Raw genomic sequence first — 17,956 nt, 5'->3', positions numbered from 1 at the left:
AGGGGCAAAAGTGGCGCTGTTGTGCCAGAAACAGAGAGAGAGAGATAGTGATTGATTGATTGATTGATTGAAATATGTATTAACAGTTTGCAGAATTACAGTACATTTCAAGCACAAACTCAATACAAAGACTGTTAACTGTGAGTGGACGACCCAATTAAGCATTACACTTGTTTACAAGAGGGTCCACCATGTTCAATTCATCAAAACATTTAGAGACGTACAGATAGACACTACTATATAGTCAAAGAACAGAACAGGAATTCATCATAAAGGAGGTAAAAAGGGAAAAGAAACATATACAGTGAGGGGGAAAAGGGGGGGGGGGATTCAGATTTTAGTTTCGAATTGCAGCCGTCCGTAGGTGCCCTTTGAGAGCGGTTTTGAAGGAGTCAAGGGATTCACATGTCTTAATGACTGTTGGTAGGGCGTTCCACATTTCGGTGGCATAGGAGCGAAAAGAATTTAGTCCCTTGTTTGTGCAGAATCTAGGTTGTACATGGTTTGTTGCACTCCCTCTGGTGTTGTGGGTGTGGACTTCGTTAACATTAAGGAAGTATTTAGACAGGTACATGGGTATCTTGGTGGTGTATCGAATCTTGTGGACCAGACCCATTGCAAGATGCTGTACTCTGTCGTCAACCCTAAGCCATTCCAGCCTGTCAAAGTGGGCAGGGGTGAGGTGGGTTCGGGGGGTGAGGCCAAGTAGGAGCATGACCAGTTTGTTTTGGGAGGTACCAAGAGGTGCATGCATAGTCAAAGAAACCTTGTACGAGGGCTCCTGTTAAGTGTTGCACTGTTGCCTGCTAATTACACAGAGAGAGAGAGAGAGAGAGAGAGACACAGGGGGAGAGAGGGGAGTTGCACCACTCAGTTCACACGGGTGTGATTTTTTTTAAAGGGGAGGGTTCACGTGGTTAGCAGTGGTATTAAGTACATTACTGCACATGTACTGTACTTAAGTACAATTTTAAGGTATTTGTACTTTCCTTGAGTGTTTCCAATACTTTTACTACTACTCCACTACATCTCAGATTAGGAGGCAAGTATTGTACTTTTACTATTTAGTTACTTTGAAGATTTGGATTATTATTAAAAAAAACATACATTACCTGGCCACTACAGCCCTAGTATATTTTGGCCTTTTGAAATCTACAAGTTTACAATGCATTGCATGCTTGTAGATTGGCTATTTTCAAAAGATGTTTATAGATTTGGAAACTTGAAATGGCACAGGGCTCGACGCTTAGCATTTTTCCAAGTAGCACGTGTGCGACTAAGTTGAAAAATCTAGTAGCACACAAATTATTTTAGGAGCACGATGAAAAGTTATCAAATAATGTGTCATGATGATGTATGATGATAAGAGCGCCCCTCACTTCACACAGGTGTGATTTTTCTTTAATACAGTGATATGAGGTAGGGGGCGGGCAATATGAAAAATCTTTCAGAAATGATCACAATATTGATATTCATCTGGATTTGTTTGTTTTTATATAATCTATATAATCAATTTGTTTTTATGCTGATAGTCTATTAGTTTTTTATGCAAATAGATAGAGGGATAGATGGATAGATAGATGGATAATCAATTCATTTTATGTTGCTCATGTATGGACAGACAGACTTTCTATCCGTTTTTATCCTGCTGTTCTATCGTGTGAGATTCGGTGCAGGGCGCAGGCTACTCGATGGTACTATTAGTATTGTAACATTCTCCTTGGCTTTGACTGCTTCAGTTCAGACCATCGTACATATACACCTCGGCGTGGTGGAAGGAGGTAGTGGGGGGATCTTTGCCTTTTTTCCGTCGCTCGTTATGCAGGCTACTGACTAATATGTACCCAGCCAAGTCGGTCATTCGTATTTTGTAAGCGAGGTTTGTAAGCGAGAGCGATGGTTGTTTTGGTATAATCCGTGCACACGTGCACTCTTTGCGTGCACGGCCGCACGCTGTTTCACCCACGTTTGGTTAAAAGTTATCGAGTGATGTTTGAACATTAAACTTTCCAAATAACTTTAGTATTCAACGTGTCGGGGTACTAGCAACTCCTTCTGTGCTATCATGCTATCGTTCGCTGCTGACAGGGAAGAGAAGTACTGAGCAGCAGCACATGGAGGGACGGGGCGGTGGGAGCAAAAGGGACAGATCTTCAAATGAACGCCGCATTGAGTCTCGACACGTTGTTAGCTTGTAGATCTGCTCTTTTTGGCGAACGACACCGCCGTACTATATAAATATAAATGTAGGTATAGAACCGCGACTATAGACTGTGCACTTGCTGTAGAGCCTTGTCTTTATCACGATTGAACGGTCAAATTCTGTAGTCGCACGGGTGCTACAAAGTGAATTTGACAACTCGCACGGTGATATTTTAACTCGCAAATGCGAGTACCTAGTCGCACTGTCGAGCCCTGCACATGAGTACTTTTACTTTTAGTACATTTTGAATTCCAGACTTTTACATAACAGAGTAGTTCTAGATATTGCAGTATTAAAAAAATAATAACGTTTTTCCACCACTGTTTACAAGAGTTCATAAATGGTGCATTTTTTATATAGCGCCCGCCTTATAGATTGTGCATTACATTCACCCATTCACACACATTCATACACCGATTGCGGCAGAAGCCATGCAAGGTACCAACCAGCACATCGGGAGCAATTTGGGGTTCAGTGTCTTGCCCAAGGACACTTCGACATGTAGACAGGAGGAGCCGGGATTCGAACCGCCAACCCATTGATCATTGGACGACCTGCTCTACCTCTTGAGCCCAGTCGCCCCGTTCATAAACTATTAGCCACCTGGCTGAAACACTTACATGCTTACTTTACACAAGGTAAATCAAAACACCTTGCAATCTTAATATCATTCATAAAAGCATTGGCAGCATACTTACAATGTACTCAGTAGGCCTATAGGCTATATCTGGGAACGTATTGCATACTGCAGTACACGTGCAGTGTAAAGTACAGACTATACACTACTAACTGATCACATATAATATAGATCACTTTTTTCCCCTTTAGTTTTTCTATCTAATCCAAATCAGTATCTGGATTGGAATGTATAGGGAAGTGATTCGTCCCATCACTGCAACCAATTTACAACCCTTACTATCAGATTAGTTAAAGCCTGTCTACTTTGCTGCTTAGCAGAAATGGATGACGGGCTATGAAATATATTTTCATGAACGGAAATGACAAACATGACAGATGTGCAGAACTTTTGGGAGAGGGAAGTACTAGTCTCTCGAGCCAGTCTGTTGACTCGTACAATTTTCACACACACAGCTTTAGACTAGAACAAGTGCCCTTCTGGGCACAGGTCTCCACCAGGATAGGAGTGTGTGTGATGTTTGGGGAATGTTTACAAGTAATATAAACATGTTTTTTTGTTTGTTTTTTTGGGAACAATTTTCTTCATTTTGTTGAGGAGAGCCAGATCACTCATAGCATCTCTGAGGATAGAATTCTGGATGAGCAGGACATTTGCAGCATTTTGCAGCAAAACGGGCCACTCTTGAAAACTTTGGAAGGCAATCTTATAGCCAACCAGTGTAGAATCTGAGAAATCCAACAGACTCGTCTTGATCACATGACTACAAAGATCATGTGTACCGATTTGCGTGAGATTTGGATGAAATCTGTGAGACTAATATAAACAATGTGTTTTGCAGAAATCGGCCTCATGGTGGCACTATAACTGTCAGATGTGGAGGGATGAAGGGAAAATGTGTTTCCATGGCCTCTATAGTTAGGTAAAGTTACCTTAAGTTGTGGCAAATCTGGGGAAAAAATGCTTACCACTAGCTTTCTTCACAGATGTGTTAAGGTGTCTACTATCACAGAAAAATTTGTTCCAACCCAACTCCCTTGGGAAACTTTGTGACAGCTGCTGAAAGTTGGGGTACCATTATCAACCAATATAAGGCAAAACATTCCAAATTTCATTATACTTTAAGTAGCATGTGACATGTCAAACTAGGGGGTTTTCATGATGCTGAATCCATTCCAAGCATTCGTTTTGCACGAAAATACTCCTTGGGCTAAATTCGGCCATAGCCACAAATGCCCAAATGTGCTGACCTCATCACATTTGTGATGACGGCTATGGGCATTTTTAGGCAAAGGAGTGTTTTTTGTGCAAAACTAATGCTTGCAATGGATTCAGCATCATGAAAACCCCCTAGTTTGACATGTCACATTGGAATGTTTTGCCTTATATTGGTTGATAATGGTACCCCAACTTTCAGCAGCTGTCACAAAGTTTCCCAAGGGAGTTGGGTTGGAACAATTTCTGTGATAGTAGACAACTTTATGAACACATCTGTGAAGAAAGCTAGTGGTAAGCATTTTTTTCCCAGATTTGCCACAACTTAAGGTAACATTACCTAACTACTAGGGAGTGTGCGTACATAAGTTGTACACAGATCGATGCAGTTATAGGTAAAAATAGGAATTGCCCTGTTATAGCACCACCGTGAGGCTGATTGGGACAAAAAAATAGTAGCATGTTGTCCTCGGCCTAGTGGAAATGTACGTGTATAATTTCACAGAAATTGCAGTGTTTGTGATTTGTGGCATTCTGTTCGAAACGGACCAATCATGTGAGCTTTGGAAGCCTATCTTAGCCAATCAGGATGGAAGATGGGAAATGGTACAGATCCGTGTTGATCACATGACTATACCGAATTGTGTGATGTATGGATAAAATGTGTACAGAAATGTTTTGCCAAAATCAACCTCATGGTGGCGCTATAACAGGCCGTTGTGGAATATTTGGGGCAGAGGTTTGTCGTTGGCATCCAGGGAGTGTGTGTGTGCAAAGTTTGGCATGGATCAGGCCAACGGTGCCGGAGATTAGCTGGTAACGGACGGATGGACGGACGGACACAAGCACACACACGGACTGTGGAGGCAGGCCAGTTCTAGCTACACTTGCCTGATGATCTGAGGTCTGCTGTATGTTTTTAGTAAATGCACATATACATGTTAGTCCTGCAACAGTATACGTCATTACTGCAGACGAGGTCACTCCTCACTGACCTACCGGCATGTGCACTTAAGCCTCTCCAACTGATCCAAAATGCCGCAGCTCGCTTGGTCTTCAACCAGCCAAAATTCTCACATGTCTCCCCCCTGCTCCGCTCCCTGCACTGGCTCCCGGTCGCTGCCCGCACAGAATACAAAACTCTGATGCTGGCATTTAAAGCAACCAAAGGTATGGCTCCCCCATATCTTGCAAGCATGATTGAACCCTACAAACACTCCCGAGCACTCAGATCAGCCAACGCAGGGAAGCTGGAAGTACCCTCACTAAAAACGCCGGGACAACGCTCCACACGTCCCAAACTCTTCTCCCTTCTGGCCCCAAAACTGTGGAACGCACTTCCCGTTGCAATCAGAACTGCAGCATCACTCCCGATCTTCCGCCGTAGTTTGAAAACCCACCTTTTCAGACTCCACCATGGCCCATAGCACTTACCCTACCCCCTTAGACAGCACTTTTTTAGACTTAGATAGCATTTGAAACAGACTTATAGCATGTCATGTAGACAGCACAATAACAGTACAGCATAGTATAATATATATGTATAGCTTATATGTATAATGTGTCATTATATATAGATATGTTCTAGTTACGTTCTTAGCTTACACATGTTTCTTGATAAATGCTGTTTATATATGTGATGTATTCCCATGCTTTTTGTTCTTGCTTAATGTAAGTCGCTCTGAATTAAGAGCGTCTGCTAAATGCCTAAATTGTAAATTGTAAGGTGACTAACCATGCATGAGGTTTAATAGTGAGGTTTGTTTCATTACCTCACGTGCCTCATCTCACAAGGAGAAAAGGAACTACAGCTTTAAAGTATCTATACTATAAAACAGGACTTTGGTTCTATGTACAGTAGTTCCCCTGGAAACTGTCTTTTTCAATCAATCACAATGGCCTGGGGATGTAAACAGATCCAGGGAGGTACTTCCTGACTGTACTTCCACTTTTAGACACTCTCAGTATAGTTATTTTCCAGCCTTCCGTCAGTGGTTGTGACTCGCTAGTGCAGGCGACAGTGACGTGCAGATAATGGTCACCAGCCAGTGAGCTGTGATCATCCGCTCCTAAGGAACGCATTACTACTACTATTGTTTTTTATTATTTTTCCTCCTCTCTCCGAGCTCAATTGCACCCTAAAAAAACTGAACTTAACATTCAGTAGATTTTCTGTGGTCTGGGGATTTCTGGCTTTATACCGGTAAGTAAAAAGAGCCAGCAAATCCCATATATGACAATGGGATTTGCCAGCAGATGTCACTGTTTTGCCTGTTTTCATTGCAGCTCAAAAGGCTTCACAGAGAAAATCCCTGACCACAGATAATCCATAAATTCAGGTTGTTTGGGTGTAATCGAGGTCATAAAATGTAAAAGAAAAACGAAAAATAAATTAATTAATGTCATGAAACCTTTAAAGAATGTGAACCAAACAATGATGCAGACAAATGCAGACCAATTACACCAGAATTTACTAATAATCAATTATGTACAACATATATTGCAGCCAGTGCTACCAATGAAGAAATTACAAACCTTCCCAGGTTTGAAAAAACATTTTGTGATGTAATGCGAAAATAAAATAAAAACATAAAATCAATTAAATCCATTAGTCAAGATGTGGTCAAGGAAAGAAATACTAAAGAATAAAAAGACAACCAAGGGATTACATCACAAACTAATATTTCTGACTCCATCTCTTTCCCTTCCCTCAAAAGGGGTGGTGTGAGTCTCTAGGCATTGGGGGAGATAAGAGTGGCTAAGGTCTGCCAAATGCCTAAATTGATCACCTAAACTGATTTAGAAAAGGGGTCATCGTGAGTTTCAGTTGAGTGTTAACTCATCGGAGTGGTTCCAGTCAACAGTGAGGGATCCCCAGTCCCAGAACAGCTCCACTCTTGAATGAATCCAGAAAACCTTTGTTAATCAGGTCCAGCTTGCTTATTGGTCAGAGGAAAAGATGAATCAATAATCAAAACAACTACCACATACCAAAGATGGGCTGAACAAACCAGAGGCTGTCTAGAGTACACTATGGACTATTCAATCCAGTGAAGAGCAAATTCAGTTTTTGGCTCAGACTAGTTTTAGACAAACTACCGGTATATGAAATTAAAATTAAAGTTTTGAATTTACTTAAGTGAAAATTACTTAAGTGAAAATGTGGGAGAAGTCAGGAATACCTTTTGAGAAATATTAAAAAATGTTTTAAAATGCTAATTTTGGTCATGGGTGGTATGGCCGCCGGCGCCAACCCCATTTTGGCCTGAGGCCGATTCTAAAAAGCCCTCTAAATCCTGACCTAAGCTTTCTGAAAAACTTCCAATATTTATACAGCAGCATCAAAGTTTTTTAATTTTTGAATACTGTACATACTGTACAGAACTCCAAGAGGGGTTCCCGTGCAGAAGGGTTAGAACACCAAAAGGGGTTCCCGCCCAGAATGGGCTAGGGGAGAATGTTCATTTCATTTCATCTTTACAACAGAAAGCCAACTAACTATTAAGGCATTTAAACACTGCTGCCTGCCAGTCACAATGTGGGACAGGGTCTCAATTTGTGAGACACCTCGAAAGTCTTGGAAATGAGGGACTATCCCACACAAAGGGGGACATCTGGTCACCCTGCGTAGACCATTTTGGACTCTATTGCCAGGAGATGCATGTACATCTCAATGGCAGTTATTGGCAAACTGTGTTCCTTCTTGTCTTCGCGAAAATAATGCTCCAGAACTGTACCGGTGATCCAACAGAAGAACGGCACGTGGCACATGGTTTGGAGGCTTACTGATGTCCTAATGTGTGAGATCATGCGGCTGGCTAGATCTTCGTCACTGCTGTACCTATTCTTGAAGTAGGCTTCTCGATTTGGTTTAGTAAACCCCCGAAGCTCAGTCACCCTGTCAACATGCTCTAGAGCAGGGATTCGTTTGGCTGTTGCTGGCCGCGCGGTTATCCACATGCGGGCCAAGGGAAGCAGATGCCCGTTGATGAGGCTTGTCAGCATCACAGCAATTGGTGCTGTCTTATTGATATCAGTCAAGACCTCATTGTTCTCAAAGTCCAAAGGATACATGAACTCTTCCAAACCATCAAGAATGAACATTACTTGGGTCATGTTGAAGTCATTAAATCCCTTCAATTCTTTAAAGAACATATGAATGACCTCTCGAAAGGTGACATTCTTTTTTACTATTGGATTGAAGTCTCTTAAATAGAATGGGATTAATATCTTTATTTCGTGCTCGTTGGAACGTTCGCGTGCCCAGTTCAGAACATATTTTTTGGTCAGAAATGTTTTGCCACTGCCAGCACCTCCTATTGTTAACAATGTTCTGACTGGTTTGTCTTGTCCTGGCATGGTCCTAATCATGTCACGCATTCTGATTTCTCTTTTCCTGAATGCTAGTTTACTGGATGCACTTTCAGTTCCGTTCACATCTGAACATCTTTCAATTTGACTGACCTGTTCTTTGATCACATCTGAACATCCTTCAATTTGACTGACCTCTTGTTCTTTGCTCACATCTGAACATCTTTCAGTTTGAACGACCTCCTGTTCTTTCACATCTGAACATCTTTCAGCTCGACTGGCCTCTTCTGTGTTCACATCTGAACATCTTTCAGCTCGACTGACCTCTTCTTTGTTCACATCTGAACATCTTTCAGTTTGACTGACCTGTTCTTTGCTCACATCTGAACATATTTCAGTTTGACTGACCTGTTTGTTCACATCTGCTCTCTCTTCCATTGTGACTAAAAGTTCAATCCAGATCTCACATAGAATCTTAGGGATTTTATCTCTGACTCCCTCAAACACATACTGAAACGACTGCCTAGATCCCATTGCTGCCTGAAATTCCAAAATCGCCTCTTCTGAAAAAAGATGAAACAGAAGAAAAGTGTTAATATCTAGAGACAAATATATTTTCATTTGAAGAAACAGTCACCATCAGGTATTAATGATTGTGGAGTCAGTATGTCACAACCGATTATAGAGGTAATGAGGTATTTTATCCTTTTTGATTTGATCATCTTTATTTTGAACATTCAGGTAAAACAGTAAAATAATTAGTACACAATGTATATATTTCTTTTTTGAATGAAATAAGAAAATATAACAACAATGTGATCATTGATCTTCCACCTGAAGTTCAAAAAGGAGTAGGAAGAAGTAAAGACTTATTTACTCCTACCCCCTTCTTATAATATTCACAGTTACTTGACAGAATACTGTATGAATTGTATAAGAGCTTAATTTTTTTCAAGGTTTCCATAACATTTTTCAATTTCAATCGAACGTGGTTTATTGGCATGACATAGTAGAGAATCATTTTGTGCAGCCAAGTATCCAGATCAGCAGGGTTGCATGAAATCACGTTGCCCATTCATATCAGTGGTTAACTTTGCATGCACACAATATGCAATTATTGCCATTCAAGCGGATGAGGCATTAGTTTAAGTAAATCATTTACGTGGTTCTGTAAATTATCTCCCTTCAATAAACCTATTTACACAGGAGAGGAAATTAAACAACATGCTACAGCTGACCCGTGACAAATCCCAGACCAGGAAGCATGCAAGAAAGTTTCACCGGTCCCTCCCACTCCGCCCACACAATGTGCCAACTCCCTTCTGGGAGGCACTACAGGTCTAACTTGCTTCTTTTTCAAAGCAATATCACTCCTAAACCTACTCAACCTAGTGTCAAGTATCCCCCACCACACACAATAATTGTATCCATCACTGTAAATGTGCAACTGTTAAACAATCTGTGGATGTACTGTACTATTCCAGAATGCTCTCAATTGCAATGTCTACTGTTCTGTTTGATTGATTCAATACTTTGTAAACAGCACAAGGTACAGTCAGACATTATGGTAGCAGTACTTAACTATGGCTTGCACTCCAGAGAAATCACTCCTTTATTTAGCCAACATGCAAAACGTGTTATGTACTGTAAAATAGAGCCTGACCGATGCCATATTCATGGGTCCATTTGGATACCATTTCCATACCATTTCCATATATGTTTAAAAAAATATTTTGTCCATAAATAAATCTTGAAATCAATTAATCATTAAAAAAATGCAAAAATGCACAAGCTCAAAACCCAGGGCGATGAGCCTGTTTTTTACTTTTGAAAATCTTCATAAATGACATTAAGCCGATTTGCTCAGACACAATGATTTAAAATTCACCATTGTCAATGGGAATTTAATGTTTATGTATGACGGAAATCTACACTAATAGCGGAATATAGGAGGGCTCAAAAATATGGCCGATATAACGGCCAAACCGGGCTCTACAGTACAATTTATCAGTTCTCTCAATTGCACTGGCTATTGTTCTTTTGCAGTACTTACTATGTTTTGCAAACTTACATAAACGATTTCTGGACACCTTTTGACAATCACGTCACCCTGATTGCAGACTAAATGTTATTGGATGTGTGGAAGGCAAATATACTGTATATGGCAATAAAGCTTTAATCTGCCTTACTGTCTTTTTTTTTAAAGGCCCATTTTTGGAGTGCATGTACAGTAAACATACCCATTGTGTTTGGATTTCAGTAGTACCTCGACACATGACGTGTAAATAATGATTTCACTTACTATCATCAAGAATGTCAATGAGGTCATATTTCATGACACATTTGACGGTGACTTCCATTCTTCCTCCCCTCCGCCGCGGCTTCCTTGCTCGCTCCTGAGGCTCCTCCTTCTCATCATCTGGACCTCCCATCAGATATGCCGTTCCCCCAGGAAAGCTGATGTATGATTGCTCCAACCTCATCATCCCAGGTGCATTAGCCTGAAACAGACAACAATCAACTCAGTATTCGTTTTCTTTGTGTATTAAGATTTTTTCCAGAGGTGAAACTGAATGAAAAAGCGGATCTCACCGTGTATGTCGAGCGGCTTCTTTGAGGACCTCGACGGCTGTGGACATGAGAAAGGGGCATTTTTGCTTGTTATATGCATTGCACTCCATATCAGACTAGTGAAAAACAATTGTGTTTTTTTTGTTCTTCATTGGATATGAAATTAAACATCCAGACTGTCAGCTTTATTTTGAGACTGAGAGCTTATCAGGTAGGCGTGATTATGAATCCCACCACACAGGGCCGGAGTAACACCTCTGAGGGCCCCTGAGCACTGAAGCTCGAAGGGCCCCCCTTCACATGCACGCGTAAATCTTTGTGCGCGTGCATAGCGCGCGCAACATTTTGGCTGTTTTGGGCCATTTTGATGCCATTATATTGGCCTATTCCCAGTCGCATACCCCACCCTAGAGTGACAGCCAGGCAGTAACAAACACATTATTTTTATTTGACCCACCTAGTAAGCAAATGGGTAAGAGAATTCACCAGTGTATTTCAGACGTTTTTACCTTTTTTTGTCGAGCCACCTGACGCGCTATGCATGCAGAATGAAAACAAAGCAATGCTGGATGGCGGACGTACGTCTTTTATTACACCAGAATCACAGTCACCTCTCCACCTAACCTCACACAGCCCAGTGGGCCCATCCAACTTGAATAACAGCCAATCTAGCGCATTGTTGCTGCTTTACACACAATTGCCTCAAGGTGCCCAAGGGCCCCTGCCCAAAGTGCCCATATGGTAGATCCGGCCTGCCACCACAGCTCTAGGATAGACCCATCTGATTGGCTCCCGGGCAGGTATAGTTTTACTGAGGTTAGGCATAATTTTACTGAGGTTAGGGTTAGTAGTAGGCATGCCGCGGTTTACCGAATTTCGGTAATACCGCAACAGGAACAGCCACGGTGTTGATACCGTGAGATTTCCGAGCTTACGGTATTTTAATACAGCGTTGGTGGGCGGCGCATGCTGCGCGCATGCAGTGCAACTCCACTCCCAGACTAAGGCAAAACATTTATTTTCACCACACAGCTGCAGTAGATTGAAAAGTTGCTTCCTACCTTTGAGTTAGTGTTGCTGAAAGACACCCAGATCCAATTGTATATTCCATATTTCCACATGTACTAAACTAAAAGTGTGAACTGTCAAGTGTCAACACAGAGGCACGCAGTTGTGGGCATGCGCAGATTGCACTACAGCGTGCAGGGTACAAAACGGCCATTAGGGGGAGCCATAGTACAGTGAAATACAGTTGGGAATAGCTATTGATTCATTGATTGAATACTTTATTGGCAGAAATGTAATCAGTATAGGGTACAGTCAAACACATGTCCAAAGGGATCACTGAAAAAAGTCCTTGCAGTCTTGTTTCCATTCGGTCCTGGGTAATCAATTCATAATCATGACATCACATGACAAATAACAAAATTCAAATTATCATAAAAGGTAAAAAATAAAAAAATAAGATATGTAGGCCTACAGGTTGGGGAACAAAGAAGGGCTTATAAGGAGGTGGGGGTAGTCACTAGACATAGGTGGGGGGGGCAATCTTTTTTTTTTTTTTTTTATATATAAATACCGTGGAATACCGAGGTATAGGTTTTCAATACCGGCACCGTACCGTACTGTAAAATCTCATACCGTGGCATGCCTAGTTAGTAGGAATAGTTGCAAAAACACTGGCCAATCACAGCAGGGTTTGCCTAGAGCTGCTGTGGGATCCATAACAACGCATCAGGTAGACCTTGTGTTACTGTCTCACACTCGCATTTAAAATCCAATTTGAGTATGTGTCACTGTCCATGAATGGACTGTACAATAGCTTTCAGTTTCTGATTAAAACTGTATATGTTTTGGGGACTGCCCTTAAATCAGACCTCCCGTTAGTCCGATCTGTGCTGCGGGTTACAAATCACTCGTGCTGTGGGTTACAAATCACCCGTGCTGTGGGTTATAAATACCCGTGCTGCGGGTTACAAATCACCTGTGCTGCTGGTTACAAATGACCCATGCTGCGGGTTACAAATCACCCGTGGCTTCCTGTGAGGTTAGGGTTAGTAATGGTCAGACTAATGGGAGATCGAACCAATGCCAGTACGTAGACTGTGGAGATTGACAGGAAACAGCGAGACGGGGAGTGACACGTGACAAAGACCAACACGTTAAATCATGCAACAATAATAATCACTTTCGATTCTCATCTTACCTCTTGCTCTTTTTTTGGGTGTCATTTTTGCTTTTATCCATCTCCTGGCCATTATTGGACATTGTGCCTAAAAAAACAAAAGATATACAATATTACAATCCATCATTATGATCCATTCACATACACATCTGAATACACATAACCGACATTAGTTGTCATTTTAGTTTGTCTTTATGCACATCTGTCCCTCTCAAAATAGACCAATCATATAAGTATATAGCTCACTACATAACTCCCTCATGTCATGAGGTCATGAAAAAGAACCACCTTCAACAGACGGTAAACAAGTTGTAGAACAAGGAAGTGCCAATTGGATCTATGCATATTAAAACATATTTTTACGATCAGATTAAAATACTTTAGTGTTGGAGTTTGGAAGCACTCGTTTTTATTAACGGGGTCGCGTTGCTGCCTCCTGAATTATGTGCAAATTCGAAACAGGTGGAACGCAGGGCCGTTCAGTGACTTCGACGAGTGCTTCCAAACGCCAACACTTGACAGAAAGTATCTCATAGTCATAACATGTCTACACCTACGGTGGATTTTTATGAAACAAAAGCTCGGCAGATTGAAAGAGGATAATTCAAGCTTGCCCTACAGCTGCAATGATGGTGAGTTTAACGTCGTTTAATACAAGCAGATCACAAACACAAATTGGATGAATGGGGAGTCAATGGAGGGTATTGCAACTCTAGATTAATCCCATTATAAAAATCACACCCGTGTGAAGTGAGTGGGGTCCCCGGAAGTTCCAGACCTACAGGACCACGGTCAGGGTGCCGACCCGGTTCCGGCGAGCCCCCGCCCACGTCAGAACCGGTTGCGAAATGACAGAGTTACCGTGTGGGGGTCTCTTTACTGTACTGTACTGTACTGGCACAACCGAAACCATTATATACAGTCAATATGTGTGTGTGTGTGTGTGTTAGGTTGCGCACAGGTGGTAAAAAACAACCATGCTATTTTCGTGCTCATACCCACACAGACGGCAGGCAGGCACCCAGAAAGGCAGCCAGCCAGCCACACACATAGCTCCGTAAGGGAGTGGGTGCACCACTCAAAACAATCTAGAGTTGCAAATTGCAGCTAGGGCTTGAGGACAGAAGGAGCAGCTTTTCCATAGATGACATCTCCATAGTCCAACACAGAAAGAAAGACTGCTTCAATAACTCTCCCTTTTCCGACATAGAGTTGGGAAGCTAAAAAAAAAAGACAAGATTGTCTATATGGTATTTAAATGCAAATTTGTCATCAAGCCAGCCATATTCCAAGGTACTTGGATGTTTGATCCAATCGAGGTAGTAATATATAAATTATTATTTATATAGTGTAAATAGAACAGGGCCCACTAGGATCGATCCTTGTGGGACACCTTTTGTCGTAAGAACCCTGACTGGGCTCTCCCAGCTTTCACACATTGAGATCTCCCAGTCCCAGCCAGGTAGCTCTGACTGAAACCACCTGCAGGTATTTCCATTAATCCCAGTTCTGTGTAAAATATTTTTAAGACTTAAGAGTGCATAATCCATTTTATCAAAGGCTTTAGATAAATAAATGGCTTTTCCCCTTCCACATGCGCAATCTAAGGGGAAATAAAGAAGCAACCATCATCATGTGTTGTGTGCACCTAATGTAGTTTCAGGAAGTTCAGCATCGTGACGTCTGCTCTGCGGGGATTACTGGAGACTTTGATTGTATCATAACTATGTACATTCGTAGCAGTACATTCGCATAATAAAAGTGCGTTTAGCTCTAAAATTACAAACTGGATCGATATTTTAGTTTTGCGTCTATTAGTTTAGATTTAGATCTTTAACTGGATCGCTACCTGTTCATCTAATAACTATAGTTACACAATACACACAGTCACACACCCTACACTAGGTAGGGTTAGTTCGGGTGACGTGAAACTAAAGTCCAGAAGTAGGCAGTAAAACTTCAGTGAAAGTTTCATTATACGATTTCTAAAAAGCAAATGTGAAAGCGCACTACTAACCTGCTGAAAGTGGTTTTCTTTTTCTGTCACCAATGTACACAGACCGTAGAAATGAAATAAATCAGCGTATTTTCTCACGAAAACAACTTTTTTCTTCTTCACAAAACTGCGTGCTGATGTTCCAACCATTTATATTATGTTTTTCTGGCAAATCTAAGGGAGCAAATATAAGACTTCCGGTGGACGATCTCTTCAAAATAAGAGTACCCTCTAGAGTATTGAAAAAATATTAATTTGCACATTAAAACTACAAATGAAGCATTTAAATGATGCTATATGATGCTATAAGACACACATTATGTTTGTGTAAAAATAAGTAATTAAATAACGTAAAAAGTTATCTAAATGCTATTCACTGGAGTGCATGGACTTTATAAAGTGGACACTGGACAAAAGACGGCTCCGCGAGGCAACTGTTGTGACATATGCACGCGTTCAGGGAGATGTCCTCTACCACACCCCACTCTCCACTAAGCGGGAGAGGTGTAAAATTCCAAACAGCAGACCTTCTACTGCTGTCAAATGTCAAAATTGTGCCGTGTCCAGACCCAGAGTGGACACTGGACAAAAGACGGCTCCGCGAGGCAACTGTTGTGACATACGCACGCGTTCAGGGAGATGTCCTCTACCACACCCCACTCTCCGCTAAGGAGAGGTGTAAAATTCCGAGCCCTATATTATCAGGTTCTTATCTTCCAACTCCCTGGTTCCTCCTTTAAACGCAGCAATGTGACTCCCATAATGCTTTGCGACCTAATCAGTGTTGCCAGATTGTGTGAGAGAAATAAGCAGCCAGGTCTACGAAAACGAGCCTAAAATAAACCACAGCGTGCATTCTATTTGAAAATAGCCGATATACAAGCTCACAACGCGTCGCGATCAGGTCGTGATGCTACGCGATGTGAGCTTGAGCTTGTAGTTGTAGATCTGCTATTATCGTGGACACAAAGTGACAAATGTGGTATATTTTTAGATGTGGGGTCCTTGAACTTGGACAAATATCTGGCTGACTGGCTGTCCTGGTCCTAAATGATAAATCTGAGAATCCCATCGACAAATAACGGGAAAACAGCGTCCCCTGTTTTGTCCTTGACGTGAGCCAACAGTCTGTCTTGAAAGCCACCTGAAAGCATGGGTATCGAGGCTAGTCTTGAGATACTACCCTTGGATACTACTAGGCTGTCCTTTCTATAACCGGTTTAATCCCAAAGTCGCTTACAATAAACAGACATGGCAACACTACCTAATATCGTAATAAAAGCTCATTGTGCAGTATAGTTATGAGTGCTGCCAGGGGTGGGCAGGCAGCACTCATAACTGGACAAAAATGTCTTTATCAATTATACTGCTGCAGTCTGCAATGTACAAATACTCTGTTTTCACTGTCAGTGATGATTTGGGGTGTCATGTCATGTGATGGTGTTGTGTTGGTCCACTCAGCTCCACAGTGTTATATCTGCTGTATATTTTAGAGCACTTTGTGCTTCAGTAGCCTATGCTTTATCATGATTTTCCTTTCCAGCTGGATTTGACATCTGCCCACAGAGCCAAGCAATTAGTTTGGTGTACTGACCATACTGTGCTTAACAGCCCAGCCAATTGGCCTGACCGGAACCCACAGAGAAACCCTCTATATCAGGGGTGTCAAACTCATTTTGGGACAAGGGCCACAGCCTGTTTCACGCTACAGAAACAGGAGATATAGCTCCTGCCCTATGTGCCTCATCATGTCTCGGCATGAATGAACATGAATGAATTAAGTTATGTAAATAATAATAATAATGTGATAAATTCACATTATTACGCAAACCAGTGCTGGTCAGCATTGGTTCGCTGCACCTGGCCGGGCAGGTTTTTCGCACTTCCCTGTTGGCCGGGTGTGGCTCTCTCTCCCAGTGCTGGTTGCGCCTCGGTGATGGCTGCGTGCGGGGTGCCCCTCCGTGGACTTGTCTATAGCTGGAAGCCTGGAGGAGAGGGGCAGTGACTTGGCCAATCACTGCTGACCCGCCAACTGGAGAGTGTAGTGGTTGAGGGTTGAAACACTCAGGCATCCATTAGAAATTGATTATATTCGCATCTTTGATGTATTTACAAACTGAACTCTGAAGGTCAGTGACGCTGGAGAGACAGCTGACCTCCAGGAAAGTCTGGCAGGGCAACAGGGGTTAGCAACCTCTGTTGCAGCACTCGCAAGAGGGCACCAAGCAAGCTACAGACCGTACAAATGAGCAATACCCCAGAGTCTCCCGAGAGGAGGGGAGGAAGAGAGACTCGATAGGACAGATTCAACGACAACAACTATGACAGTGACACAGACGCAGAGAAGGCTCCCTTGACTCAAGTACACCAGAGTAAGGCCAAGTGTGGACAAGGACGGACACATGCACACCGCACAGACGAACAGTCTGGTGAGACGTAGGAGGACACTAGGCAGGAGGCAAACCATAGTCCTAGAGACCTCTCAGTGCCTGATATCCCCCAAGAACACACAAGGCTGGTTGCGCCAGCACCGGGAGATGCTGGTTGCGCCTCGGTGATGGCTGCGCGTGGGGTGCCCCTCCGTGGACTTGTCTATAGCTGGAAGCCTGGAGGAGAGGGGCAGTGACTTGGCCAATCACTGCTGACCTGCCAACTGGAGAGTGTAGTGGTTGAGGGTTGAAACACTCTAAAAAGGTTGGATACCACCTGATGACCTCTCTTCCAGGCCAAGGCATCCATTAGAAATAGATTATATTAGCATCTTTGATGTATTTACAAACAAACATGCCATCACATATAACATATAACAAATGTCTACAAATTGTGTGATACATTTAT

General features: G+C 42.2%; 1 protein-coding gene across 2 annotated transcripts; it reads right to left on the bottom strand.

Moving 5' to 3' along the window:
- Positions 1-6,509: 6,509 nt before the first annotated feature.
- LOC306920465 (uncharacterized protein) lies at positions 6,510-15,861 on the bottom strand. Of its 2 annotated transcripts, none has more exons than XM_079497225.1 (5): positions 15,140-15,861; positions 13,144-13,210; positions 10,959-10,995; positions 10,669-10,867; positions 6,510-8,929 (listed from the first exon to the last, which is right to left on the bottom strand). In XM_079497225.1, exons 2-5 carry the CDS (start codon positions 13,203-13,205, stop codon positions 7,674-7,676), a joined length of 1,554 nt encoding a protein of 517 aa, XP_079353351.1. In that variant the 5' UTR covers positions 13,206-13,210; positions 15,140-15,861; the 3' UTR covers positions 6,510-7,673. The 2 variants fall into 2 exon arrangements, with proteins under 2 accessions (XP_079353351.1, XP_079353352.1); XM_079497226.1 differs by having other exon boundaries at positions 15,746-15,843.
- Between the last annotated feature and the right edge of the window lie 2,095 nt (positions 15,862-17,956).

This window comes from Electrona antarctica, assembly GCF_951216825.1.
Source record: "Electrona antarctica genome assembly, chromosome: 3".
Lineage (NCBI taxonomy): Eukaryota > Metazoa > Chordata > Actinopteri > Myctophiformes > Myctophidae > Electrona > Electrona antarctica.
The sequence above is the reverse complement of the archived record's forward strand: the minus strand, read 5'-3'. Positions and strand labels throughout refer to the sequence as shown.